Source organism: Plectrocnemia conspersa, unplaced genomic scaffold (assembly GCF_051122295.1).
Source record: "Plectrocnemia conspersa isolate PC_06_02 unplaced genomic scaffold, ASM5112229v1 ptg000007l, whole genome shotgun sequence".
Lineage (NCBI taxonomy): Eukaryota > Metazoa > Arthropoda > Insecta > Trichoptera > Polycentropodidae > Plectrocnemia > Plectrocnemia conspersa.
The window spans coordinates 6,597,983-6,623,780 of record NW_028277171.1 but is presented as its reverse complement, the minus strand read 5'-3'; the positions used below and the strand labels follow the sequence as shown (position 1 = coordinate 6,623,780).

The window sequence follows — 25,798 nt, the reverse complement described above, 5'->3', positions numbered from 1 at the left end:
GCAATATCCAGATAATAGTTTAAGAGGCAGCATAAAATAATTTATTAATATTATATATATTTAAAATTATTTTGAAAGCTATCAATTATGTAACATCAATTCGTAGAACATAATTTGAGATGAATCTAAAAAAGGATTTATTTTAATATGACGAAGCACGTCATATTTTTTTAACCTTTTATAAAATTTATTACAACACCATTTTTTTATTTAAAACTGTGTTTTTACATAATGTTTTTAAAGTAAAAAAACGCATATTTACTTCTGTATATTTATTATAATATAAACTTTAAAAGTGAATCTATATTAGAAAATATTAGTAGCATGAAAACCTTTAATGTATAGTTTATTACTTGTATTGCGATTCATGCTGTATTATTTTTAAATTTATTTTTAATTTAAACTGGCAAATTTTTACTACTACATACTAAATCTTCCTCTAAATTAACTATATATCTACTTAATCCCACTGTAGAGATTTAAAGAATAATTTCTAGTATAAGATAAATACTATTTCATTTTAAACTAAGGAATAAATATTTTAGCCCTTGTATAAATATAAATTGTACACTCACTACATTCAAAATGTGGCTTTTCTATATTTCTATAACCATCTTAATATTTACTTGAATAAAAATAGCATCGTGTATAGGGAATATGTAACACAATTCATAACTGTGAAGTCTAAATTTTTACCTGGCAAGCTTCTTATAAACAGTTAAAATTATTTGAAGAATATAGATTAATAAATACCTTAAAATAAGGTCCAAGTTAACAATTTTCTAGTATACAAGGGGCGGTTAAAATTTTTCAATTGAAATAATATAAAATTAATTTTTAAAAATACTAAAACCTTTCATAATAAACATTATGGTCCTCCTATAAACTTGACGGTGACGATTAGTTTTCAACTGGTGGGCAAAATTCATAAACAGAACTCATAAAAGGTTTATGGTACCACGAGGGGGTTGTAGATAAAACTTCTTATAATACAAAGCCTTGCATAAACAGACAGATTGTATAGCTTTGATTTAATGTTTAACTTTATAGTACGAAATATTTGTTTTTTGCATACTTTTCATGCTAGTAGTACAAACAAAAAGATTAAGTTTATATTTTTGCCGTAACTTAGACAAAAAGTTTATTTTTATACCGTCAGTCAATAAACAATTTTAGCAGCTAATTAACTTTTAAAAAAAATAAAAAATAGTTTTCTGTGATAAGTATATTATATATGTACAATTTAATATGAGACACAATCATATTCAGCTTTCTCCATCATCCGCCTAATCAAAACATCAGTTGATTTCGTTTCTGCATCAAATCAAAAAAAAAATAGTTTAAATGATAATATTGTATAAATAATATATATATATGATAATATACTGTTATTTAAATTGATTTTTACTATGGTAAAATATGTATTAGGTTTATCATTGTTTAATTGAATATAGATTTTCCCAATTTGATATAGAGATATGATTTTTTTATATGTATATATACATATATATATATTATAAAAATATTTTTACAAGAGAATCTTTAGGTTATTCGTTTACTTAGGCAAAAAATGCAATTTCACAACACGTAGCGCTAGTATAGAAATATATTATATTATTATTATTTTTTCCAGCTAGCTTTTTTTATATTTTGGTCACGAAAAATAATATTGCCCTTTTTCGCATCACCATAACACATAAACAATAATATCCACAGGCACTCAAATTCCAAAGGCTATTCTTAAAAAGAAACAAAGATGCTTGGGACATAATTGATACCAGGCGCAAATACTTTTATACATAAATATATAAAATACACATGTGTGTGTGTGCTGTTTCGACTTTTCCATATATTTGTCTTTCAACGTTCAAACCGAATTCGTCGGGGATGTGCTTGATGAAATTCAATTTAAAGTTGGGCGTATGTATGTATGTATATATATATGTTTCGGTAAATTGCGTCGATTCGAATATTTTCCAAAGAACTTCAACTATGAGATATTTTGGGTTGGAAATTAATTAAGCTCACAAAAATTTAGATTTATATAGATATTGAATGCCCAACATAATATTTTACTGCTAATGATTTTATAAATTAATTTTCAATAATAAAATTTGCAGTCCATATTTTTATATAATAGAGAAATATTGTTGACAGCGTTTTAATTATTATTATTATTATTACTATTAAAATTTCAGTACTGATATTTTAATATTCTATCTATAAGATATCGAAAAAGCGGTATTAAAATTAGCTCTAATTACAATAATATTTATATCGTAATAATTTAATCGCAAAAATATGGTCAAAAACATGCGATATAATATGTACTTTTATACATATATATTTTTTTATTTGAACAACATTACTTGAATAAATATATTCCTGAAACACTACGCAGTAGCTAACGAGCCTATAGACCTCTATTTTATGCGAAAACCTTGTCATTACTATTCCCACAACTGAAATTTGATCAGTAAACATACAACGCGTTATTTAGGCATTGTGTTAAATTTGCTAGGATTTCTTTTACAATTTATTTTGTGTGAATAACATAAATTTCGCTTGCCAGTTTAATTAAAGTGCAACTTGATTATAATGTACGTATCACAAGTATAGTACGTTTGTTAGCACAATTTTCGCATTTCAAATATGTGAAATAACCATAAAATACGAATCCATATATCAAGAGTGATTCCAAATACAATCAATAAAATATTTTTATTACTGAATATTTTTATTTATTGATTAAATTGTCAAAAAGATAAGAGAATCAATGGTATGTTTTCAGTATATTTTTTTCCTAATTGTTGCATATAAGTTATGCGTAATTTACGGCTTTATTTAAATCCAACCCAATCCCTTCAGAATTTATATTAACTGATATCGTGTTTTTTGAGACCATTACCTTTCATATAAGTGGTTAACTCTTATAAAAATAATTATTCATATTCCTTCTTCTGCCATTACAATATATTATTAAAGTATTTTCTTATTCCCAATAAAGAGCTTTAAAACTAGCACTAACTTTACAATGTGAAGGTCATCTTAAATGAAACAATATACAGTACCTTTGTCATGATGTTACTATGCTGCAGTTAATCTCTTTCTTAATTATGACCAATGTTTCTCTTCTAATAGTATACAAAAAAAATGCCAATATCGCGTCATTGTGTCCTTTGTTATTTTTAAATGCATATACAATTAAAAGTTTAAAAAAAGTAATGTTATAAAAAAAAATTTGATTCGCACAAATAGGTCAAACCAAATCAATATGGAACCCAAGACATATATGAAATGAAATATCATATCGTATATTCGTTTTTATATTGTATTATCTCTTTCAGACTAAATCGAATTTAATGACAATAATTCTTCGGTGAGCCCTTAAGAAAGATTACCGCGATCCGAGTTCTCTTTAAACCAATAAGCGAATGAAAAGCGAATTAAGGTCGAACCTTACCGTTTGCTTTATTTCATCATTTCACTCTCATTAGCGGAGTTCAGCGGTTTTATTAATATTTGTGTATTTTTCCATCCCTTGAAACAATATTAAAACGGAGATGTAATAACTCAATCATCAGCTTTTAACCGCCCACGTTTCTTTTAATTAACGACCGTGTTTCAGTAAAAAAATTTAACGTAACATAAAACGGATATAAAACAATTATCGAATTTGCCTCTGGTTATTTTATATATTACTCAATCATTAAGTCAAATATTACTTTTTCAAGTATATTATGTAAATTTCAAGTACATATTATTAAAATTGATTATTACCGCAAGCAAAATGTTTTCGTAGAATATTTTTGGGATAATATGTTAATATTTTGGCTGACGATTTTATCGTAAAAACATCAATGTTATAAACCAATTCGCTGAAGTTGAATGTAATAATATATTAAAGCTTGTTTACGTGTTTTCGAACATAATACAAAATTTAATTATTTGCATATTTAACTACTAATTATTTATTTATTGATTTTTAAATTATTTTCCAAATAAATATATAATATTTAATAACTAAATTCTTATACATAACTGTATGTTTAAATAATGTTTGGGGGCTTGTGATAAATTTTATCATTTTGAGAAGTTTTTTTTCACAACAAATAACTGATTGAAAAACGTTGGATATTATATTATATTTGTGCAACTTGCCTGCATACCGAATTCTTCCTATTTTAATTAAGGTAGAGACCGACTTGCACCAAGTAGAGCTACGCCTAGTATCGACCGAGACTTAAAAGACCGAGGAAGCAGCCACTTTTCACATCACATTAATCCTAGTTTTTCTCAAGATATTTTATCTAAATTTAGCTTTCTATCTAGAACACACTATAGTTCAATCGTCTCGCACTAAACGGTATTAGCAAACTTAAAAAAAAAACAGGAAACAGCAACTTTTACTTCGCGTCAATCATGGTTCAGTAACGAAGTGCAATACGCAAGATTAAAACTTGCTCTACGGAAATGACAATTGGAGATAATATTCCACAGACAATATATTTTGTTTTCCAGTGCTTTTATTCTGGGAGCACTGGGATACGTTTCTTTGTCTACTCGCAGAAGTGTTTAAACACTTCTGGAAATTGCTCAAAGGCATCATGGACAGCTTCAAATGTGGGCTCCGGTAGGTGGTTATAGTTCTCGATCGCGTCCATTGTTCTAAAGTCTAGATCTGGAGTACTTGCCAACTTTTCTCTGGCAAAAGCCGTTCGTCTGCTCAATACTGTAAATAAAGATATTAACATTTACTCGTGCACATATGGGGTTTTGGTTCAATTCGCGTGGGACAGTGCACACCTGTTGAGGTGATTTGTGTCTGTCTCTTATCTTGTTTTCGTGTTTTTACTTATATGCATGTGTGTGTGTGCGTATTTGAATTTGTATGGTTGCATACGTATATTTGTATGTATTTTAAAATTGTAATATATTTTATACTTTTGGCAATCGTGACGCACTATCGAGGTGAACCTGTCAGGTCACGATGGTCATAATTTTAATAAATAATTAAAAATTAAAAAATAAATATATCTACACTTTTGTACAAATCTTAGGTTATTATGTCAATAACTTTGTATTATATACAAATAAACGCACCTCCGCAATGTTCGCACAAAACAATACAAATTAATGAATGTGGTCAAAACTTCTATAACCGTTTGTCACCACTAAGCAATGTATCGTGCGATTAATAGAATTGTTATACAAGACAAATATTTTTTTTTTATAAACACAAAATTTAATTTATAAATGCTCACCTTAGATAAATACTCGCGCTTAATAAGAGCATATAAAGAGATAAAGAAGGTATATTTATATAAATTAAAGGAGTGTGACTTAATATTAAGCCACGTACTAAATAAACATTTTACTTATTCGTCCAAGCTGCGCGTAGGGATAATATAAAAAGTTTTGCGAAAACTCAATTCTTTGGAAAACGATACTATTATATATCAATATGTTAATTAAGTTTTAATATGTTATTTTAATACATAGCAAATATACTTTAATGAGTGTTTGTTGAGTAGACAAGTTAACTGAAATTTTGAGTTTTGTTTAAAATATATAAAGTTGAAAAAAAACTATACATTTTGAAAAATATTAGCACGTTTAATGAGCAAACAGTGAAAAATTTAAACAAAAAATACCAGAGCGATAAAATGAATTATTATATTTTTTACAAACGTTAATAAGTGTCTATAGAAAATAAAATATATTTTCTGATTATAATCATGATCAAAATAAGTTGAAAAAAATAATACATATAAAAAAATATTATCTCGTCCAATTAATCAATGAAAGATTAAAACCAAAAATACTTAAAAATATTTAAAAGCAAATAAAATATTTTTTATAGTATTTTACTAGCTGAAATGAGTTTATATAGAGCAGAAACGCTTACTGTAATTTTTAAAGTTGCATTAAATAATAATCTTGCTATAACTTTCATCAAAAGGAGCTTAAAAATATCATGAATAAGACATTTTTTAAAAATGCAATAAAATATTTAAAATTAAAATAATTTAGAATATTGTTTTCACTCAATATACTTATTTTTAATATAGCATTTGCAATGTCTCAAAAATTAATCTAATAACAAAATTTCTATCGTGTCTTACCTCATTCTATTTTTATAAAGATATATATATTTAGAGGATTATATTTTAAATATTCATTTAGAATCAATAAATTGTGATTGAAGAATAAGTTTCTAAATATAAAACCAGGATCAGCTACAATCCTCTAAAACCACAAGCGGACCATCTCATTTTGCTTATTTTACCTAAGCCTTGATATGAAAAATATTTTTGATATGTTTCTTTATAACAAGCATTAAAAATTATAAATCACCATCGTAGTTAATATTCGAATAGTCTAATTATTGCCTATTAAATTCAGTAAAAATTAAATTCAGAGATTCAAAATTATATGAACCACAAGTTTTAAAATGGAATAATTAAATTTTACCACAAAGGGTATTTAAGTAGTAATGTAATAAAAACGGTTTTAACGATTTTAAAGTTTTTTTCTTTCGCATACATAAATTTTCCCGATACCTACAGCCAGTTCCAAACGATTTTTTTATTGCTTTATTTTATTTTTATTATTCTTGCTATAATATTTGTTAGTATGCAAGGCGCAGTAGTGTTCAAATTGTTCAGGTGTCTTCAGTTCTCTCCATAATACATTATTATATTTTTTTCACGAAAAAACTTCGTGACATTAAGTGAGCAGCAGAATAAATGGAAATATCGTGTCGAAATATAGCTTTTCAAATCGCGCGTATTTTATTTTACGTTTACGTGATTTCATTATTGCAACGTTTTGGCATACTACTTGGCAAAAAAACTCGCTGTGCTGAATATAGTGAATTTTTTTCATATACTCTGGCCGTCAATTAAAGTGGGAAACGTTCGATAACGACATGTGTAGATGCGAGCATGCGGAATTTTCGGGCTTTCGAGGGTGCGTTCGAAGAGCTGTCATTTTTCTTCCCTTGTGACATGTCAAAATGTGACACAAGATGACAGTGATGGCACGTAGTTCACGGCTCCCCCTTTTCGACCTTCGATTGCTATTTCTAGTATCATCGAATTTGGTCCTTATCCGTGCATATTTGATTTCCATAATTTAAGGACACACAGCACGTTTAAAAATAATTTAATACTATACTCTCATGTGTTTTAGAATATTTGTAGTATACATTATATTTAAAAAAAAAATATTAGGATAATATAATATTATGTGACTGATCAAATTATTTTTATAATAATTTATATTCAGACCTGATACAAAATAATAAATTCAATTTTTAAAGGTACGTTTTTTAATTGAATAAACAATAACTTATACCATAAACAATTTTTTTGTAGTAACTCATGGGTCTTTTAACACTAATGTATAAGAAAAATTCTGTTTACCGCGCGTTTCAGTGAGTACGATACATTGTTTAGTGGTGACAAACGGTTATAGAAGTTTCAGTCACATTAATTGCGGTGGAAACCTTGCGGTGGTGCGTTTATTTTTATAGAATACAACGGTTATACAATTATTATTTTAATTGCATATTTATTTACTTAATATTTGTTCAATAATATTGAAAACTACATATTCCTTTTTGAAGTATTGTCTGTGGCATGTCATATTTAATTATCATTTCCGAAAATCGAGTTGAATTCTTGGGTTTTACACTTCGTTGCTAAACCATGCTTAACAAGTTTGGTTGATACTCGGCGTAGCTCCACTTGGTGCTTGTCATCTGATCTCTCGTATGTCCTAGATTGAAAGCGAAACAAAAATAAAAATATAAGTGGAAAATAGCTGCTTTCTTGGTCTTTTTAAGTCTCAGTCGATACTTGGCGTAGCTCTGCTTGGTACAAATCAGTTAAATTTTTGTTTGTTCCTAAAATGTACTAAAAAGCTTTAGACTTAATGATGTTCCAGATAAAATATCCTGATGAAAGTATATCCATATATATTGTATTGTGAATACATTATTTTAACGCTAATGTATATATTTTATGAGATAGTGAGTCTATTTAGTTCTTTCCCATTTTGTCTGTTTGCTTAACTCGACTATTTGGAACCGAGACAGACTTTTAACAATCATAATTTAATTCACAGTTAAAATTTTATTTTCTGCTAGTTACATTAGAAGGATTTGTAAGCACTTATATTTATAAAAACAGTAATTATATTTTGTTAAGGTCTATTTTCAATTAGCCTTAATCTGTCCAATTTCCCAATTTTCACGCACGCTTATATAACGGTGTGACGAATAAACTTATTTCGCAAGTCATTATTATTTATAGCTATTATTTATTATATAAAAAAGTTTTTGGACTATAATGTATAATACACCTTATAACTATTTCCTTATATTTTTTTATATATTGAATTTATCGAAACAATAAACGAAATATACAATAGAATTGCAAAAATATAATGGAGCCTTTGCTAAAATATTTAACTAGGCTTATAGCTTTATTGGTAATTTACGAGTATTAATTATGTATCGAGTGTATTTTTGTCGGTTTATAAATTAATAATTTATTACTTAATTAATTATAATCTAGCTTTAGTAACTCTGAGGCTTATAAATAATTTATTTATGTGGGATTTTCATGAAATTTTAAGTTGGATTTGCAGTAAATTTTGTAAAAAATCAGTGCCTGGCCTTTTATTTGTATTCATTATATTTTTAATATAAATTAATTGAGATTTATTAAAATATAGAAAAAATGCTATTTTTAATAAAAATAATTATTTATTTTGATTATCAATTTGAAACGAAAAATACTTATATTTTTAGGCAAAATCAAATATATTTTGACAAAATGTTTTCAAATAACTAGATTTATGTGAAAGAAGATGTTTTTATCTCGCTATATATTACTTACCTAAAAAAATGAACTATTACATGCAACCCTTAATAAACAATTTTCTTCTTTAAATGCATCAGCATCAAATAAGAATAAATGTTAATATTGTTTTGCTTTTAACTTAATTGAAAAATATTTTCCATTATATATATTTAATTACTTTGTAACAAAAAAAATATAATCCTATATTTTTAAAACCAAGCGATAAACGCAATAATATCTAAAAGATAAGAAAAATTAAATTCGTTTCCTCTATATTTTTTATTGATTTAAAACAAAATTCTTCCACCTTTCTTATTTTTTAAAGAAAAGTTTAGTAATTAGAAATTTAGTAATTTATTTAATAATCAAAAATCAGATTAATCGAAATAATCAATAAATTTGTTATTCATAAATATTTTAATTATATTAATATAATATTATCCATTGTCTTGTTGTAAATATATACATTCAAGAAAATGAATTGCTAAGCTTACACATACATTTAGTAATCTTATAAAATACATATGCGTCTCCACATATTTGCTACAGGTTTACCCTACACATATACAAAGTCAAACGAACATATAACTCGTGTAAACTGGCATCAGTGGAGTTGTAAATACGAAATATTGCGGGGTTCGAACCCTTCGTTTATTATTTAAAGTTTTACAGGAATTTACTGTACAGCTTTACTAGCGTTTGGTGGTTAACTAAGTTGCTGTAAGAAGGTAAATATTATATTTATACACTCTTACTAAAAAAAAAACACGTGTACGTATAATATAATAAATATTTATGAATCATACCTTTATACATGTTTTATATTGAATCAACAAAAATGACAAAGCTAAGCAAATAAACACAAGCATTCCAAATAATAATATGAATTAATAAACACAATATATTGCTTTTAATAAAAATATTTTAAAAATTGCCTTCTCTAGGGTATAAAAATAATATCAATACTAGATTTGATATCACACAACAAATACATAGTAGCAATTTCCTATTTAAATAGACTTTCCCTTTTAGAGCTTAAAATGGTACGAGCAAATATGCAAAAGGCTTTTGTACTTAATGAACAATCACATATAAATTTAATTTTAAATAATCTACATAGTTCCCAAAATTATTAATTAAATCAAAGGATTTTTATTTAATAAGATTTAATAGAGGGTTTTTTTTATAATTAATTTTTAGCAACAAATTTCAGTAATATTATATTTTTGATCGTACAACTGTCCATAACTTTTATCCAAGTTATATCTATATAAATAATTTCTTTATTTTATATAGTTGTAATGTAATAATTTTATTGTAATTATTGTATCATAAATATACTGCTGAAACATGACATGCGTTATCCCAAAGCATTCGAGCGTAATAATAGTCACGTCTGAAAATTGGAAACATCTGTTTCTATTAATCGCACAATATTTACAATATCCCTGTAATTAATCGATGACTCGTTTAGTTTACTCATGTATATTTAAGCCATTTCAAACACTGTTAGAAGTTTTTTTTATATAGATAATACAATTTTGAAATTGAACCCTTAGGATTGAGCTATTGCTCGTTTTTACCATAGGTTTCAAATTAGATGATCTAATCGAAAATCGTCTGATTTTTACTGTTTCTAATCGTAGTATTGGTCGATTCGATATAGTTTCGCTTAGTGCAAATTATATAACTAAAGGAAATAATTTATTATGACGACGATTTTGGGTCGTAACATACTATTAATTATTGTCTAATAAAATCTTGGTTGACAGTATCTGCATAACGATAATACAAAAATAGGTCCAGAAATGCTTTGTTTCTGTTTTATTATTTTTATTTGCTGGCGATATTTTAAACCGACTCGATTTCTTATAAAATAATTTTAGGACACCCTATATTTGTCACTGACTTTTTTGGCTGTACCTACGTATAGTCCTGTATTTACGCTTTTGAAACTACGCTTAGATATGAAATTAAAATGAGAAAATTACGAGCTTTTAGCAAGTACTTATCAAATTATTAGATTAATATATTTTTACTTGGATTTCTTCATATAATAATAATTATTGCATATAAAACTATTTAAAAATAGTTGTGAGAACTTTTAACATTAGCAACTGGGTACAACTAGGTGAATAAGGTCACTTACTAGTAGGATTCGTAACCGCCATTGTCGTAAACTGTGGTGCGAGGGCGGATCCTCAACGTCATCCTGTGGCGAATCTCTGCAGTCGTCGTAGTCTGTAACACTTAACCCTATGCAGCGACTTATTACAGTCGCATGCATTTCTTAACCTCCCCTTCCAGTGACAATGCCTAGAACCAACCTAAGACTTGCTTAACTTAACGACAGGTATGATTTAAAACAAATATCTGATGAGGCCGTTAAAATGGCATAGAACTTACATATGAATATACCTTCGCTGTGATGCGATTTTGTGGTACCATGCTGTCTAAATAATTCAGAAACTTTTCGAACAACCTATGTTAAAGCAATATAGAACTTATCGTATGTTCAATATCATTAGATAAGATTCATACCTAGATGCTTATATAATATATTTTTTAAATATAATGTGAAGCAGTCAATTTTTAAAAATCGGTTTATCAGTAAGCCTAATGGTTACTTTTTACTTCCAAAAATAAAATATTATTACAGCAAGCAATTATTTCATTGAAAAAATGTTCTTTTTTATTATTAAAAAATAAAAAATAACCAGCTACTGTATTATTATATACACATTTAATTTATTTTTACTGATATAAGGCAAAGCTAGATGAGCAAGGCTATATGTGCATAAATTTAATGGTGTGTATAAATAGCAAGTTTTGCTCAAAAAACGTAATATCTTACAATATTTCCATGTCTTGAACTATTTATTATTTATTAGTTTTTCTCTATGTGTATTTTAACGTTTTCTGTACACAGACGCTATTTACATATTTCCCTTCTGCGAAAAGATGTTGACCTTATCACGTAAAGTCGATAAACAACTCTGATTTTGTATATCGGAAATGTAACTGACAGACGACCGTTTTTCTCCAACGAGGAAAAGCAGGATTTCCCAACAAGGGAGCAAAATGTCAAGGGTGTAAATCCTGAACCAGCGTTCGATATTATACAAATCGTGTTCGGGAAATTTCCCGATTTTGTACATAAAAAGAGCTGTATACACAACAATTTCATATCGTTCATTACACACACACAACCGCGCACATTTATTCTTTAATATATATATGAAAGTAAATAAAATATTATTACATCGTCGTATGAATATTCGACGCGACTTTTGCTCCAACAAAACTGATACTTATCGAAGTCGATCCTCGAAGGACCTTTTAACCGAACATCCTATAACTTATCAATATGACAAAATGGTACATACCCGAGTTTAAGTTTATTTTGCAGTTAAAAAATAAACTGAAAGCGCAAGCGAACTGTCAGAATGAATGGCTCAAAAATTATAAAAAATATTTTTTAATAAATTATTCAATTTGATATGGATCATATATTTTCTCAAACACAGCGCTTTTAATTTTTAATCTATGTTAATTGATAATTATATACTGATAATTTTATTTTAAGCAACTCTCATTTTGCAGAAAAACACACGAGTGAAAAAATATTTTACCTGTATTTGCGTATAATAATAAATTAAAATAATAAACTTTCTCGGTCAATTAATCAATAAATTAATATATACCTATTATATATTATTTATGATAAATATATTGTTGTTCAATTTTATTAATACTTATATTTTCTAGTGGTACATATTAATATTTTTTTAATTGCTTAAGTAGTTGATCTTTAAAAATATACTTTAACATTTTAGCTTTACAAAGTTATCCTTAATTTATAATATATTGAACGCGATTCTATACCACTACATCTAATTCGTTTTTTAAAGATTTTTCATTTTACGTTAACATGTTATTTTTCTATATATTTCCAATTTAGACGTAAACCCTCCATACGATATTCATTGCCATCGATTTAGTTGAAAATCAAAGGCCTCTCTTACCTAAACGCCCACCAAACGAAATACTTAATTTGCATTTATATTAAATTTTATTTATGGACACACATACATGCGGAAAAGATTCTACGCATACAAGACTATCATCAGCAAATTACTCAAGCGAAATTCGCTTTAATTACCTGCGAGTGCAACTCTTTGTGTTGTAAATTTCCGGTCAAAATGAATATCAAACTTCCTGGCTTTTCCTGTCGGCGAAACCGCCTTCGTTTAAATTGACTCCTTTCTTTACAAGGCTTTCCGGTGAAAACCGACAACCACTACAGTGACTTTCCTGCAATTTGTCAAAGGATAAACACCTACAGTTATATATTTACCTATTTCGTTCAATTTTCTTTGAAGCTTCTATAGAAATAATCTACATATTATATATCAAAATTCAATTTTAATTAGATGCTAACCATAAAATAAAAATATTTCTTTTGAAAACAGTAAAATAGTGAACTGTGTAATGTATTAACCATAAAGTTGTCAATCAAGTATTGCGTCCACGTTTTAAATAGCATAAATTACCAATATCATGTAATTGAACTAAAAATATGTTTTTAATCATGTCACAAACATGAAATTTAGACTAATTTCAGCTCAATTTTATTTACTTAAAAAAAAATTAATGCAACTAATAAAGTTCAGAAAAATGTTCAGTAAAAGTTAAGTAAAGTTCATTGGACCGATATGCTTCAAATATATTTTTTCTCAAAAGCATAAAAATAATATTAATAAAACTTTGTGCCTGCCATTGGTTGCGCAGATATTATTTTTTTCTTTCTCTGTTTTAAAATACTATTTGTCGACTTTAAGCGTTACGCATAATCCAAGCTGACAGCATTTTCACTTCGTCTTCTTCAGGAGACAATCAGACCTCTCGATCTAATAAGTCGTCCGTTCTCATAATAAATTATACGGGTCAAAATAGCGAAGTCTGTAACGTCTCAGACTAGTAACTTTGAGGCCACAGGCTCGAGCCACGGAAGGAAACTCAACCTTCCGTGGAAACCTTTAATTTTTCAATGAGTTTCCAAACACAAGAATTTTTCGAAAAAATATGTGGGATGGTGCTCACCTATTTTAGGTGTTCACTGTAACTGTTTTTATTTATTTTATTTTTAACTTGTTTAGTTATATAAATATCGTTTGTATAATGGCTGTCATGAGTCACCTCTTATCCAGGGGCGTATATTCAGGGTGTGCTAGGTGTGCGGCGCACACCCGCAAAACCATCTAAAATATAAATTTAGAAATTTAAAAAATTTAGGGCATAAAGCGACATCATTTTGCATACAGTAGTATGCAAAATTATAAAATTTTAATATGCAGTGTATAGTATGCATTGGTATTTGTCATTCGCTCTGAAAGTTTCCGCGTGACCGACACGCTATGTATTACACATGTAGCGCGCCGACCTTGAGTGCGGCGGCTGACTAAAGTAAATTGTTCCGAGATTTAACGGCTGAAGTCGATCTGTCGCCTGGCAGCGCTCAGTAGTAAAATTGGTCTCGAATTTGGTGCGCGTACTTCAAAAACTCTTGCGTCCGTCGCTACTTTTTTATTACATTATATCACAATAACAGGTCACTCATTTTTTATATTTTGCCGTAAAATAGTTTATTATCTTATTTACATATGATCAATATTTAATTTTCTATTCTAGATTATATTTTTTTATTTACCCCAATAATGATAAAGAATACTGTTGAAGATATTTTGAATAATCCATTTTCAAAAAGAAGTTATGAAATTAAATTGAAGATAATCAAAATTGGCAAACCACGTCCACCTCTTCCCAATTTATTTATGGTTTGCAAGCCAAAGTACTCGAAGTTTATCCATTCGCCATTTTTACACACTGCTATGCTCATATGTTGAATTTAACATTACAACAAGGTCTTTCCAATATAAAAGTGTGCAAATCATTCTTTCAAATTTTAAATGGATTGTCTGCATTCTTTTCGAAATCTTCCGAACGAATAAATGCTTTACAAGAGTTTGTAGGTAGAAGACTTCCTTCTGTTACACCTACAAGATGGAATTACACATCACGGTTAAGTAACACAGTGCAAAAATACAGAAATGAATTTACGGACTTTTTTCGAGACGTCGTGAAAAATTGTGAACTATGGGACCCCGACACTGTAATAAAAGCACGAGGTTTTCTTAGCTTTTTGGAAGATTTTGAAACAAGAAAACTTCTCCACATATTTTCAAACCTTTTTGGAAAAACTGATGTGTTATACAACATTTTACAATACAAATCTTTTGACATATTATATTACTGTAAGAAAGTTACCGAAATTTTGCAACAACTCAGACATGAACAGGAAAATAATTATGAAACATTATGGGATTCTTATGTAACGGAAAAAAATTATCCAAGACTGAGTAATGATTTGCTTGTTGAAGAAAAGCACGCGTTTAGCCAACTATTTAATACAATAGTTGATAATATATGTAAGCAAATTGAATACCGTTTTTCTTCAATGTCCAAATTGGAATATTTTCACCTTCTGGGGAAAGAAAAATATGAGCAATATAAAGGAAAATTTCCAAATGAATTAATTACCAAACTGCAACACTTCTATGGAACATTATTTGATTATATAAGTTTAAAAAATGAGCTTGCTGTTCTTTATCATTTGCCTGAATTTGCAGAGAAATCTGTTCATGAGCTTGTACAATTTATGAACACAAATAGTCTTGAGTCAGGTTTTCAGGAAATAGATAAATTAGGCAAACTAATATTAACTCTTCCAAGCAGTACTGCTTCAGCAGAACGTTCATTTTCTGCTCTGAAGCGAATTAATAATTGTTATCGAAGTACCCAAGGCCAAGAAAGGCTATGTGGCCTTAGCTTGATTTCAATAGAAAAAGGGATCCTTATGGACATTAAAAAGAAGAGCACTTTTTATGACAGCGTGATAGAAAAATTTATGATTAAAGAAAGAAGATTAGATTTTATATATAAATAATTATAATTTTATGTTTATTGGAAATTTGATATTTTTATATAATAATATTTTAGATTAGGTTTGATGTTTATTTATTTATTTATATATGGGAAAAAGCTGTAAGGCAGTTTAGGCATGCCAAAACCTCGGCTAATAAAAATGAAAAAATGTACGTTTTTTTTTTTTTTTATAGCACACCCAATATTAACACCTACCGTACGCCACTGCTCTTATCTCACCGTGACTAAAATTTTTATTTTATTTTATGTTCCCAGCACAAAAACTATAATATGGGTTATATAAACCTACATTTTGGAGATAAGGATAAAGGTATAAGATCAGAATAGAGTAGTCTGTTAGGTCTAAACTGGTAACCCAGAAGCTGCGGGCTCAAGCCACAGCAGCAAACAAATAAAAATGCGCTTTTATTATAAACCGACAACAGTTGTGCAGTGATATTTATTGACTATAAATTAAAGTACATATACATATTTACATTAGCAAATTACTGAATGCTCAAAACATTCACAAAATTTATGTATTACTCTCGTGTATCGAAAAAATGAGACGTCAACAAGGTATGAAAGCGATAAAATGAATTGTGGGCGACTTATCCCATCAAACAGTCAATGGTATATTGAGTGCCTTTAATATCTCTTTTGTGTTGCTACAGGCTTATTATGCTTTTTTCCACTGGCTTTTTTTATCGCGTTTGATAATTATATCAATGAGCTTTTGCAACCAATTGTAAGCTTAATTTGACATACAATTTATAATAATAATATCCTATACTGCTAGACAAAATATAGTTAGAACACAAATTATATTTATATCTAAAGAAAAACTCTTGTACATTATTAAATATTGATACATATGTTTTTTGAGTCAGCTCTTTATTTGTTATTAAAATGACGAGCTACCCTTTTAATTTATCTTTTAATTCTAAATCAAACTCAATACTCAAACTCAGAAGTAGTAAACATTTGCCGTTTATATTATAAAAGAAAATAATATCTATGTTACTTGAATAATCTCGTAGACCACATCACTCCAAATGTTAATTAAATTTGCAGTAGATCCAATTACTTGACCAAACTCCTTATCCAGTGAAGGCGTCAATTTCGAGTCATAGCGGAATCCGCATATGAGCTTAATTGAATTTCAACATTCGATTATGATTAAATTGAAATTGGATATCGTACATCATATCAATTATGTTATTCAAACTTATGTATTTTTGACAAAAAAAACATGAAACGTGCAATACAATGAGAGATACTTTACCGACAAAAAAAATTACCCACATAAGAAGAATCGAGAACTTCTGGCATAAGGAAAACATTTTCTTTCTAATTTCCGGAGGCAGTCTAAACGGAAATTCGTAAAAATTGACTGAAACCCGATTTTGTCAAAAATCGTTGCAAACATTTGCATTATATATTTTTTTCACACATACTTATAAAGATTTATATTTATTTATGAATAATTTTTAATTATAATACATTAAATGTTTTAAGGAAAATGTCGATTTTTCAATTCCAGTACGTACTTTGTGGTTATTCAGCCACAGATACAACAAGAAAATTTGTCAGACGAGAATTGGACAAATTTTTAGAGTTAATAATAAATATATATTTTTAGAATTCAATCAAAATTTTAATTTATATATTTAGAATTAATAATATTTTATATTATGAACTGAATATATGATTTTTTAAATAAAATATTAGCATGTTGTGAGTTTCAGCACCTTTTTTTTACAAAAAAGCAATGCAAAAACCTATATTTACTTAAAGCACTTATTATATTAAGAAATCTATTAATTAATATAGAATTAATATATTAGATTTTTTTAAATTCTCTTTTACATACTGTGGTACAGTAATAAACAATTTATTTACTCTTATTCCTGCTATGTTGTTGTGTACAAATATTATATTTATATTATTGTGCAAGAAAAATATTTAAGTCCGCGCTTTATCATATATAATCTAAATTACCGCTGTTAGCAGTTGAAATATATTACCATCATTAAGTTTCGGTGTTAACAGACATATTTTGACCACTCTGTATTCGTGTTCGCATCTTTTGACAATAAATGAAGCGCCATCTAATTCAACGACCCGAAAAATACATTATATTCCAAAAGGGAACCATAACATTAAAAATAATTGCAGGAAGTGTGCGAAAGTCACGACCATTAAATGATTCACATCCAGAAGTTGTGTTATTTGTAATTATATTCACGCTTATTTTTTTTTAGAAAATTTTGCGAGAAAGACATTTCTTTTGAAGAAATGTATTCAAGGAAAATATCTACAAGTGCCACTCTTAGAAATCGCTTCAATATTATCGTAATAATGCTCTTAAATACCATGTATTATACTTGGCATTATTCCAACGACCACTTTGCTATCAAAGTCCAACAACTTACGGTCGAGAGGAGACATCCTCAAAATCATATTTGTACCTATTATCTTAAGTTTATGTATGTATGTGTATTGTATAAGATACAATGCATAGTTGCACGACCTGCACTGAAATCGCAATTCAGCTTCATCTAGTTAATTACGCTTTGTGAAATCATCTCACAGAAATTTCTAAGCATTACCGGTAAAACTGAGTTTAATATTAATAATTTATAACTGTTTTTATTAATAAAATGTCAATAATCTTTTAACGTCATATACATTTCTAATTATATTTACGTCAATCTCGAAGCAAATTTGAATATAAATATATACTATGTAATGAGCAAAATTCTTGCTTTGATAAGTAAAATCAAATGCTTGGTGAATATAAGTTTACTTTTATGACGACATTCGAGTGACACTAATAAAAAAATAATATCCTGGGTAAAAAAATCGTGCTTTAATGAGCCATCGAACAAAACGACTGTCAGAAGTTCGCGCGAAAACCAGACACCAAAAGTTACACAGAGGGGTAAAGTTTTACCATCAAACCGGATATAAATTGAAATCCTTAGTATTACAGTTCGAGAACTTTGTATAATATTATTTTTTTATGTATTATTTCAGGTCATTCCGGCCATGTTTCACACGGCTAGTATATGGCTAACTTTGGCACTGGCGGTTCAAAGGTACATCTACGTTTGCCACGCTCCAGTTGCAAGAACTTGGTAAATATGATCTTTAATTTTTAATAAATTTATATTTAAGCCAAAATAATCCTAGATAGCTTATATACAATACCAAAATATTCACCTTAAAATCAAGGTACAAGTAATAAAAAATGGCTTAACATATTTTTTTTAAATAATTTTTACATTCGTATCTACTACAAATAAATAACAATACGTATAAAATATAAATACGTCTAATAAGTTTTTAAACTCATAAGTTATTTATTATTAGAATCGGCATTTCTTAGTGAAATCCACTTGTAGACACCCTAGAGGCTGACTAACGAGAATCAGAATTCTTGTCGCCTGTTTATAATATTCCTCACAATCATCGTAAGCTGCAGTATGTTGCGGAATCTATGATACATTTCTCACATTTATTTTTTTATTTTTAACCCACAAAATTGTGAGAGAAATTCAATCCTAAGTTAACGAAACGTAAACCCTACAACAGAGACAATTGTAATTGTGCCACACTGCGCACTGACCTAGCTAGCTAATATCCGCTCTGAACCTATGACCGTACGTATTTATTACGCCAATATAGACGTAACTTTTCCGGTATCGGTCCACTGACCAAAGCGTAAGACTTTCGATCTGAGAGAAAATTAATACGCCGACGCCGACAGGCGCGTCCTGACCAAGGATCGATGTTTTCTGCGACCCAACCTTTGTGAAACAACGCCTCTCATTAATTTAAACAAAGATTTTTTGACAATCAATCTATCTTTAATATATCAGCAGAATCGATATCCACCTCGGTCGAAAAATCAATATATTATATACAAACAATGTATTATACAACATGTTTGTTGGTCACTACAATACACATATTTGTATAAATTTCATTGGTTTCCGTTTTTAAAATATCTTTACATAATTTTACTCAATTTTATGATGTGAAAATTTTAATTTTAATAAAATAAAATTATTAAATATAAGTACATGTAATTAAATTGTGTGAATTGGTATATAGCTTATATGTATGTAATATTACAAAGGCGTAAGTAAACCCGTTTTGTATTTTTCTATAAGAGTGAATAAAAAACCGCATTTAAGCTCTATTGTAACTGTACAAAAGCGTTGTTTGAATGAAATATTAATAGCAGCATTAATGCGCTGCAAATGACAATAAACCTGTGTATATTTTAGTCATTAACAAAAAAATTTTAACAGATATTTCCATTTATTGTTTGATTTTTTTTAATAAATAACACCATACAGACAAGCGTAACTTTTTAGAATTAATCTCCGCTTTTGATGTTAGTAAAGGATTCTATTTATGTTTTATATTATAATATAATATTAATTATTCCTGTTACAATAACAACAAAAACAAATCTTCTTGCTAAATAATTGATTAAAGTGTAAGGAAATTGTTTCCATAATTAGTTATCTGATTTTTCTATAAAGCTTAAATCAATTTTTTAAACTAAATAATCGATATTTTAATTAGGGATTGTACTTCGTGCTCTCAATTATTCGTAGTTTCAGAACTATTTTTATCGATATTAATTTATTAAACCAATTGTTGAAAAAAAAATTATTTAGCTGTAAAATATTCTTTAATCACTTTAATAGTCGTTATACTTGATGATTTTTATAAAATGTGCATAATACAATGTTGTGTAAATTATTGATCAGTGAAAATGAAACTTCTTGATTTAATATCATATACTTTTTGACCAGGAACGTCATTTCAGCTTTTTTAAATCACCAGAATTAAAATTAGCTGCGATTGAATTAATTTAGCAAAATTTTAAAAACATGATTTTATCGAATTTATTGTATATACAATAGCTTATAATGCTTGAAACGATTTGATATACAAAAAAATCGGATCTGTATCGGCGTTTCATATAAATTAAATGACTAGAAATAAATTAACCGCGATCATATTTTTAAACTGATTTAAATAACATCTTTGCGTCTTATAACAACAAATATATATAACTTAAAACTTAACAAAAATTTGTGACGCACACCTGCTTTTGAGATAAGCGTTAAACGATAATAAAGGATGGGCCTTTCCAACATTTTGTTTCGTTCACCGAATTAACTCTGCGAATTTCGGTCATAGTAGACACAACCGATAAATATTTTTTTCACAAATGTTTTTCGAAGGCGTAAACGCATTTTTTTATTGTTGAGAAGACGCGTTTTCACAAAAAAATCATGAATTTTTCAGTGAAACTAGTCATTCGGGTATATTGAGAAAAAACGACTCAAGTATACAATTTGCTGCATTTTAAGATTTTTTTAAAATCTCATTCAAAATAGTATAAACGAATATTTTAATAATTAATAAAATATTCATATTGTTAAAAATCCTATTACTGCACTATTACTTTGTACAATACTCAAGTAGAGTACGCTCGGGATAAGGATGCCGGTTTGTTATTGTGTGCGTGTACATCTATATGAGAGGGAGAAGCGATGTAGCGTGTACTTCGTTGTCTCGCTTTCTTTTTTAAGGACAGTCGCTGATTCGTCAACGCTGGTATTCGTCATTAAAGTGCAGTGTGGCACAGAAGTTCGATCTTCTCTAGTGATTTATTTTAAATAATTTTGTGTTTATATTGGTTTAATCCAGATATGCCCACTGTCCCATGGGTAGGTCACTAAACTCGTGCCTCTGTTTTTTATTTATAAATGAAATTTTAAGAGAACAAAATTTCTTGGGCATTTCTGGGTTAATTGATATCAAGGCTTCAAATATACACTGTAAGTTATTCGTTCTCTTACCCGTGGATTAACATATTTTAATTATTTTTCCATTAATCCGTACGTTGTTGGTTTTTTTACACTATTCTCTGTAAGGCTTAAAAAAGTTATTATTCTTATCGTTGCGCCAATGATAATTTTTTAATTTATTCAATGAATTTTAATGATTTAATAGAGTCGTCGAGCCATTAAACAATCTGCGAATTTTTTTTTCCCCATTTTATATCTTTTTGCTTTTGAAGAATAGCTAAAGACTTCATTATTTTTTTGCCTAGTGAAAGATTTTGAATTTTGCAAATATTTAATTAATGACATCAATGTCTGCTTTCTTCGATTATATGATATATTTTTAATTGTCCGTTGAAATTTCCAACTTAGCTCAGATCTATGTATGTTAAATAAACATATATTTTCTTTTAAAATAAAAAAATTAAATATTCTGAGCGAAATTGTTTTGAGCCACACAGTTCACGCACACAATAACAAACCGGAATCCTTATCCCGAGCGTACTCTACACACACTAAACATACATATTTTGCTTATGCCATCATAAAATTATTTGTTTTTTGTAATTTAATCTTGTCTTGAAAAGTTCATGTATTTTACCTTGCGTAATTAAAATATTAAAAATACATATTTACATTTGTTGTAATAGTGTCAATTCTGCATAACCCGAATGTATATCCAAAATTTATCGTTATGATAAATTATGTTTTTAATTGTTTTTGGAAAGCAAAAGTGTTACCACAAAAAAACAATTTATGAAAAAATAATTTATAAAGCATTCGTGTGAAAAATAAAGTGTTAAATAGATATTTTACCTTTGTAAAAAAGTACAATTTTCGTGTACAGTTTTATTTGACAATACCGAGGATTATATCGAACTAAAATGTACAAAGAGTCGAACCATTCGAAAATAATTTGCCTCGTCGATATTGACGCAAACAATAAAATATACATACAAATGTTCGAATTCTACGTTTGCGAATCGAGAAATGCTTAATCCGCGGATTTCACGTGCAGTGCAAAAGCAATGGTGAAATGTACCCCTCGAAAGGTTATTCACTGTGTGCACTCGGCGATCTCGTATTGGCCGTGCCCCACTTTCGTTCGTTCTTATGTACAGCCTCAAACTTGTAATTTATAGCTTCAGCACGTGAAAACGAACAATACTGTGGTCGCAATTTTTATTTAATATGCAAATGCACTTACCAGTGGAGCGCCTAAGTGAGTTACCACTCGAATGCGCACTAAAGTATTTTCTCTACACGCGTATAAAGAAATCTCTCTTGAACCGAATTTCGCACGTGGGAAGGCTTTTTTAAAGAATTAAATATAGATAGGTTTTTCTTCATATGTTATGCAATGGTATTGGGGTATTTGTAGGTACTCACATATGTATTTTATTGTCTTTATATAAAACTATAATGAAAAAGCTTAATAGATCTGTTGGATTTTGAGAGGCAAGCTAGTTCAGGAGTCTGAGATCAAAGTATGAAGTCTGCATTAGCGATATGACTCGATGGTCTCACTCAAAAAATATCTTCCAAAAACATGACATCATATATCTTTAGTAGTTTCGATCATTGTGTTAGAAAAAAGTCAATTCACGATGGTACGATCAAGAAATTTTGGTTGCATACAAAGATCTCTGCTATGCAATTACTCAGTTCTTACAGAGCCATACGTAATTGCATTTGCTTGTCATAATTATATATGTTTTATTGCCAAAGTCCGCTTTGGTTTTAACAATGATATTGACATAGCATAAAAAGATTTGTCACCCTTCTCTAATTGATCGTCCCATCGAAAAAAAGCAGACAAAAAAATCTTCCATGGATATAAATACGAAAACGCGGGCAACCAAAATTCACTTTTCCTCAGACACTTCGTGTGAGGACTCCTCTGAGAATTTTTCAGATACACTTTTACTAGCATTGACACTTTAACATCCGTTTCGGAGTTCGAGGATCTTCAAAAAACCCTCAACTTGGACTTTAACCAAGAAGAGACCGACTTACATTCAAAGCAGTGAAAATTGCATAAACCGCCGCTTCTCTCTTCGCAACCACTAGTTCAGCTTGACGTCTGAAATTCAGAGTTCAACCCGCGTTGAAGACACCCACGGACATTTATTAATTGTTGCGTAACCTATTTAATAAATAACTACAATCTTTGTGTTTACAAAATAAACACCTTTGACTCCAAAACCAGAAAATACATAAATGTTATACTCAATTAAACCGAGTTTTAGTTTTATTGAGTAGTGCCTAGCTTTTGACCCTTCAAGCATTTTTTATGCTTGCCTCAGTATTAAATCATGATCTACGCTACTTTAATATTAAATGAAAGGAAAAAATGTCCTGCAAAAATTTTATTAAAGATTAATTTTCTTCATTTATATCATGATTAATTTTTTTGCGAAATTTCAGAAGTAAGCGACGAATCGAGTAGGTGATTCAAATTATTAAGATATATATTAACCCTTTAAACGCCAGCGACTTTTTAGTGAGTCACCAGTTATTTCTCTTCGCGCGTCTATATCTCTTTCTTTAAATAAAAATAAAATACTTGGTTTACTAAATAATAAAGTTAGTACAATAATGTTTAATAATTAATAAAAAAAAAATTTTAATAATTTATAAAATTATTTTAAAAAATGAATTTGTTTAAAAAAATAATCATCAAGGGACGCACTGGTGAGTCGCTGGCGTTTAAGTGATAAAAGAACAGCGTTTTCAAAATAAATATTTATTTTGATCAGTTTAAATTTTTAATTTTCCTACAATTTGTACAAACATTAGTATATTTACGTCTTTATTTTCAACGCATTTCATCACGTAGTCTGGAAGATTTGTTTGAACTCTTTAATTCCGGTGACTGGTTAGTTTAACCTGATCCTACGGAAGTGGAAAACGGCTGCTTTCTCGGTGAATATTTGTCGTAGCTCCGCTTGGTACGTATTAGGCTAAACTTGTTTGTTTCAAGTCAGAGCTAAAGTGGTGGAAAAGTCAAGTTCTGATTGCAAGTTTCAGATATAAATGAGTTTAGTACGCTGTTTTCGCTTTTATGTACCCTTCAGAGTTAAGGTAGGGCCTTCGCCTTTCTTGCTATTGATGTCATGGCCAATATTCGTTATTATCTTCTAAATATTAAATAATAATTCGCTTTACATCAACGTAAATGTCCAAGTACATCACATCATTTTAAACAGCGCCTACCTTTGTATTTGCAACAACATTGACTAATGTTTCTTACATAGGAAAATGTTGATTTTTATTTTTAATTCACATAATTTACACGAGTATTTTTAAATAGTTTACAACTGCTTCAATTTTATAAATAATGAAATTCGCTAAATTTATAGCTGTATTCAGAGCATGTAGTAAAAGATGAGACACTTATTGATGATATTAATAACTATAATAAATTTCGTAGTTGTGCAGTACATATTTGAACTATTTATTTTAAGCAACTCTAAATTTACGTAATTTATTTATGTATTTTTAACGCCACTTGTTCAATATTTGAACCTTTCGCTGTTTGTATATTGAGTTTGTACTATACTAGTGGTTATTAACCTCCCGCGGCTTTCGTAACGCTTGGAGCTGATTATATTTTTCTGGGAACCCTGACTTTGAAAAGCGCTATTACATAGGTCGGCAACCTTTTCATTCTTTTTTTATTTTTATTTAGTGAGCCATATTAAGAGCGGTAGTATTTCTTACCTTAATAAGAATCGAATTAAATTTGCTTACACAATATGTATAATAAATTAATTTTTCACGCATTTTTATGAGTAATGTAACGGACAACAACATTGTCTGTTCTCCCCCCTAAAACGTCGCATTGGCTAGACGGTCAAGAGTAGGAAAAAGACAAGCACCTATTCTCACACACGAATCTGAATATTCCATGTGAAATTTTCACAAGTTAGACTCTTCTACTACTTCGCTTTTGACTGGAACATTTAGAATACACACTTCACGTCAAACTTGACCTAGCTACAGAATTTAATATTAATTAATAGTTTCTTTTGTATTTTATAAAATTAAACGCTCGATCGCAACGTGCTT

At 28.6% G+C, this 25,798-nt stretch overlaps 1 protein-coding gene across 1 annotated transcript in view; it reads left to right on the top strand.

Moving 5' to 3' along the window:
• The window catches only part of SPR (G protein-coupled sex peptide receptor), a 263,731-nt gene that overhangs the window by 215,114 nt on the left and 22,819 nt on the right, over positions 1-25,798 (top strand). Inside the window, exon 5 of the mRNA XM_088188918.1 lies at positions 18,894-18,994. Within this exon, the coding sequence (XP_088045044.1) occupies positions 18,894-18,994 (101 nt within the window). The remainder of the gene's footprint in view (positions 1-18,893; positions 18,995-25,798) is intronic.